A 5,742-nucleotide genomic window follows, 5' to 3' on the forward strand; every position below is an offset into this window, starting at 1 on the left:
CCGCCGCCGGAAAGGCCCGGCCCCGCCGCCCGAGCAGGCAGCGCGCGGGCCGGCGGGCCCGAGGCCGGAGCCATGGGCGAGACCAAGATCATCTACCACCTGGACGGGCAGGAGACGCCGTACCTGGTGAAGCTGCCCCTGCCCGCCGAGCGCGTCACCTTGGCGGACTTTAAGGGCGTTCTGCAGCGACCCAGCTATAAGTTCTTCTTCAAATCTATGGACGACGATTTCGGGTGAGGATGGCCCCGCCTCGCCTCCGGGGGACCCCGGCCCCTCCGGCTTCTAGGGGCCCACTCGGCCAGTTCGGACTCCCCTTGCTACACTGGCTTCTACCCCTACTCTGGATTCTAGGGGCGACTCGGCCATTTGGTCCCCACTGGCTTTTTCAGAGGCTGGAGTTCCAGCCCCTCTAGGGACTCTCCTTTCCCCTCTTGTGGGGGACCTTGGTCCCGTCGTTTAAGGGGACGTCCAACTCCCTAAGAGCAGTCAGCTCCAGCGCAGTCAAGCCCCCTCATCTCCTCAGAGACCAGCGGCCCACACAGACACACCTTCCCCGCCTCCACCCGTTCCAGAGCACAGTTCCCAACCCTCCTCCTGCCAACAGAGCCACCTTTCCAGCAGAGATTTGGGGTGTTCGGCACTCGGCCTTCGCCTTCTCCATCTTTTCAGCTCCACAACTCAGAGCCATATTTGGAATATGGAGCATCTAAGGGCTATGCTGTGGGACTTTGCACTGGCTAGGGGGTGCTCAAGCTGTAAGCTAAGGCCTGCAGCTCTGATGTTTACTTAGCTGTCTCCCCTGTCCCTTGTGGGCTGTTCGGGATGTTGTCAGGGAGCAGAGCACCTCACCCCTGAGGAGGATTCCCCACTAGCCCAGGTGCGGAGTCCCTCACAGAACTGGGGCCTCTTAATGGGAGGGCCAGGAAGGGTCTCTTGGTGTTCATCCTCCCCTCTCTGGAGGGGTCTTATGCACCCAGCTGCAGGGCTTTGGACGGGCGGAGTTTTGGAAGCAGTGACTTCCCCTTTAAGAGGGGATGGAATGTTGGAGCCGGAAGGTTCTGTAGCAGCTGGCCTGGGAGGGGGAGCCTGGTGGATCCCCTCACCGCCCCCCCCAACTCCCAGGGGACTGGAGGAGGGGGAGGCCCCCCACACTAGCCTGCCCCTCACTAACTGGGCACTGGGCCTGGAGGCCTGCGGGGAAGGCCTTCCCGGACCCTCCCGGCCTAAAGGCCGCCTCTCCAGCCTAGCCTGAGGCCTATGCTGCTCTTTAGAGCAGAGGCCCAGAGCTGAGTAAGGGGAGAAATTCTTCTCCCCCATGTTCATCAGCCTGGCTTCTCTCCAAGGACCCCGGCCCTCCTGGCTCTGGGACACTAGCACCTTTTCTGTCTTCTGCATATTTTGCTGTCATATTTCCCCTTGGAACTCAGGGTTTGTTGAGCCCAAGAGCTCATATGTGTGAAAGTGCTTTGTACAGTGGGAAGTGCTATGCGGCTTCTATTCTTGTTTCTGTTGTTGTTCCTGCCTTGGGGTTGGGTACTCCTAGTGTAGTAATGATTGTCTGGCTTCAGTCCAGAGACAGAGACCCCTGATTGGAAGATGCTGAAGAGGGATCCATCTGCAAGGGGTGGGAGTGAGGTGGGCAGATGCCTTGGTCTGATAAAGGAAGAATGGAGTTAGAAGAGACCAAGATATTGCCTCAGCGTATGGGATAGGGGAAAATCAGCTGCATTTCAGTACGCTGGGGACACCCTGGGGTCAGGTGCCTTGAGGGACTGGGTTAGACCTGTGTCTCCACTGCCCACTCATCCCAGAGTCCACTGGGCCTAGCCCCCACCTCCTAAACCTAGACCTCTGTGGGCTGCCTCCCACTCTCCCCGGGCTGCTGTCAAGCCAGGCCTAACCCCCATTATATCTGCTTACTGTTGACTTAATATTGTTCTTTAAATCCACTGTCAGCTCACTCATGCCTTCTTAGTTTGACCTAGTCAATAATGTGAAACCACAGGTCTGACATTCTATTTATATTTCTTTCTAAAATATGTTAAAAATAAATGTTTAACTCTCGAATTAAACATTCATTCAGATACACCTGAAGCCATCTTGCATTCATCAGTGGTACTGGAAATTGAACCATCTTTTGCCAAATATTAGAGTAGGCCATTTTAGCAGGGTTGCGAACTATGGTAAAAATGAAGTGGAGGAGATTGATTTTGTGTTTATTCCTAGAAGGATTAATGATCAGGAGACCTGGTAGGGCCGTCTTGTCACAGAGGACTAACAGCTGAGGAATATATATTTGTATATGTATTTCATTTATTTATCAAACTCTTTTTATGGTGCTTACAGTGTGCAGACACTGATCTAAATGACTTTCAAATCTTTAGTCATTCAGTGTTCTTTACAGTCCTGTGGAATAGGTAGTAATATCTCCAGTTTATAGATGAGGAAACTAGAGCACAGAAAACTTAAGTAACTTACTTACCCAAGGTCACACAGCTAATAAGTGGCAGAGCTTATTAGGAACCTGGTTCCAAAGTCTAAGGCATTAATCACACAATTGTAGGTATTATCATCATCATTTAACAGGTACATCCTCTCTGAGGGAGATGCTGAGGCTTGGCAAACTGTATAGGTGATAGGGCTGCCCCTTATCCCAGCCCCATGAGAGGGAGGTCTGGCAGGGGCCAGCAACCTCTGCTGACAGATGGGAAAGTGGGTCAGAGGAGGAAGGCTGCCATCTCCTCCAGCTTTCCAGGCTCTCCCTCTGGGGTTCTGGTGTGTAAGACTTGAGGATTCCCAACTCCCATCTGGTCTCCAGAAGTATTTGTCAAGCTCAGGGTAGGTCCAGCCCTCTTAAATTATTTGGGATATAGAAGAAGAATTAAACATTTTCAGCACTGAGGAGATAGTGGATGGAAGAACAAGGTACCACCATTTGAGGGGCCTTGAGCCATGGGAGGAATAACATGGGAAGTCAGGCCACTAACTGATTTGCTCCCCGCTCCATGTCACACACTAGCCTGTCTCTGGGCCTTCTACCTGGAGTACTTCTTTTCCCTTGTCTTCTCCAGGTCCAAATTCTCCTTTCCACTGGGTTGCACTTTTAAAGTTATGGCACTTATTCCTATTTATCCTTCTACCTACCCAGCTCCTAGCCAGGACCTAACACTAAATAATACTCAGTAGATGTCTGTCCAGTGAACACATCTGCTGCTCTTACAGCTCTGATCACTTCCCACTTGCGATATACTCATGTGAACTACGCATTGGACAGTAACCTCCAAGGACAAGACAGGCTCCAGGTCTGATGCTTCTTGAGATCCATGCAATGGCAAGCACAAAACTTAAAGCCCACTGGGCTCTTGGCAAAGGCTTTTTAATTGAATGAACAATGAGTGATAAGCAGATTTATTTGGTCCCTGCCCTTCGAAACTTACATCTAGTTAGAGAGTATGGATCCCGCAAAAAATTGACAAAGTTAGTAACTAGTTTTTAGTGTATGCCTGGACCATGCCAGGTACTTACAAATCTCACTTACCAGGATGAGACAAAAGCTTGGAAAAGTCAAGAAACCTCTCTAAGATAGGAGGGCTAATAAGTAGCAGAATTGGAATTTGAACCCAGATTTGTCCGACTCCACTTGGGGTGTGTGTGTGTATGTGAGTGCATAAATGCTGCAGAACCCTGAGCCATTCAGCTCCACAGCAGGAAGGGGAGGCCTGTCTGAGGTCCCCCAAGGCTCCTGAAGATCAGCTGATCATTGTGAGTCAGCAGAGCCTTGGTGACCTGTCGGTGACCCCCAGAAAGAGAGGAAACATCTGTAGTGCTGAGCTGTGTGGTGGGGCCTCAGCAGCAGTTTCCCACCACAGGGCTGCTGAGACCCTCTACAAAGCAGATCACAGTCCCTGCCACGTGACCAACATACCTCCTTTTTAATTTGAGCCCCAGTTCCCATGGGGGCTGCAAGCTTGGGGTGCCCTGTGGTCAGACTGGCTGGTGGGTCTGAGCTATCTCTGTGTCCCTATTTTCTAGCTTGTTCTGTCTCCAGGCTTTCTGCCATGGTGGGCCTGAGCAGGATGATTTGAGCTGCTTTCCTGGGGTTGCTGTGGGGTTGGAAACAGTGGAGGAGCCAAAGCTGAAGGGGAGGGAGGAGGGCAGTCTCAGCCTTCGAACTTGGCTGTGAGTCCAAGAATGTGAGCATCACAAGAAGCCAAGCACGTCCCAAGCTCTGGGCAGGAGCTGCTTTAAGAAAAAGGGAGGACTGGGCTTCCCAGCCTCCCTTGCTGTCTTCCCTCTCTGCTCATAACTCCAGGCATGTGGCTTCTTCTTGCCCCTGATCACAGCTTTCTAGCTCTGTGCTCCTGGGGTATTTGATCAGTCTGGGGGTGCAGGCCTCAAGCTTTTCTATCTCCTTTCCTGGCCCCATATTTTAGTTGTGGTCTGACTTCTTGCCTCATTGCATGCCCCAGGCCAAACTACATGCCTGAGACTACATCCTACCCTCCCCCCATCTGCCACCCCATGTCCCACATCACTGTCTCCCACACCGTCACCCTCCACACAGACCCACATCACCTCTCACACTGTACGGGAAAGAATGTGAAATACCATGGAAAGAATATGGGGTTTGGAGTCAGACGAGCTTGGGGTGGAATTCCAGCTCTGACGTCTAGCTCTGTGACCTTGAACAAGTTACTGATTGTTTCTCAGTTTCCTTATTCATAAAATCAGGATCATATGGTCTATACAATGAGGCTGATGTGAAGATTATGCATTCTAACTATAGGGAGATAAGATGGTATAATAGGTGAGAATAAAGGCTTTGGAATCAGGCTGACCAGGATTCAAATTCCATCTCTTCACTTATTAATTGTGTGACTGTAGGTAAATTTCTGAACCTACTGAGCCTTGGTTTCCCCATCTGTATGTATTTTATAACATTGCTATGAATGTTAAACGAAGTGATACAAGTAAAGTACTTAGCTTTGTGCTTGGCCCATAATATTGGGTTGGCCAAAAAGTTCCTTGGGGTTTTTCCATAAGGTGTTACAGAAAAATCCGAATGCACTTTTTGGCCAACCCAATACACGCTCAATATATGAGAGCAGTTGTTACTAATGTCATAGTGGCAGTAGAGGATGTTTGGTAAATGCCTTCTCCCCTTCTCTTTCCTAATTTCCTTAAATTCCTCATCCACATTTCCCAGAAGAATATTAGGATTTCCAAATGAGAAGGGAAGAACAGTGATATGGGTGTGCTTTTTCCTAGTTTAGGGTCAGAGGGAAAGATAAAAGTCCAGCCCAGGAGAGCCATTGTTGGGGATGGGTACACCTCTCGAGATTCTAGGGGGCTACTGCACTCATTGGGGACAGTGATTTGTGAGGTGTAATTTGCAATCACCTGATGACCAAGAGGATGCCCCAGGAAGGCAGCTGGCCTGGGCATGGCTAGTGTCTTCCTGGTGGTGACAAAGAGCTGTCCCTGGTCAACCCATCCCTGCTCCCATTTGAACAGGCTTATGCTGGTGATTTGATTCCCAGTTTGGGGTAGAGGAGCCCCTGAGAGTTGGGGTTGTGAGGATGCCTCCGATTCCACCTCAGAAAGCTCGCTCTGACACCCACCTTTCCCCGCAGAGTGGTGAAGGAGGAGATCTCGGACGACAATGCCAAGTTGCCCTGCTTCAATGGCCGGGTGGTGTCCTGGGTAAGGAGCCCCCCTCAGCCCTCTCCACCTGCATTCCTG

General features: G+C 50.8%; 1 protein-coding gene across 2 annotated transcripts in view; it reads left to right on the forward strand.

Moving 5' to 3' along the window:
- The first annotated feature begins 18 nt into the window (after window positions 1-18).
- DVL3 (dishevelled segment polarity protein 3) overlaps window positions 19-5,742 on the forward strand; it is a 14,596-nt gene continuing 8,872 nt past the window's right edge. Inside the window, exons 1-2 of one of the 2 annotated variants that reach the window (XM_007468937.1) lie at window positions 19-233; window positions 5,634-5,703. In XM_007468937.1, coding sequence (XP_007468999.1) covers window positions 73-233; window positions 5,634-5,703 — 231 coding nt within the window. In that variant the 5' untranslated portion in view covers window positions 19-72. The remainder of the gene's footprint in view (window positions 234-5,633; window positions 5,704-5,742) is intronic. The other variant, XM_007468938.1, reaches the window with a different exon arrangement.

Source organism: Lipotes vexillifer, unplaced genomic scaffold (genome assembly GCF_000442215.2).
Source record: "Lipotes vexillifer unplaced genomic scaffold, Lipotes_vexillifer_v1.1 scaffold263, whole genome shotgun sequence".
Classification (NCBI taxonomy): Eukaryota; Metazoa; Chordata; class Mammalia; order Artiodactyla; family Lipotidae; genus Lipotes; species Lipotes vexillifer.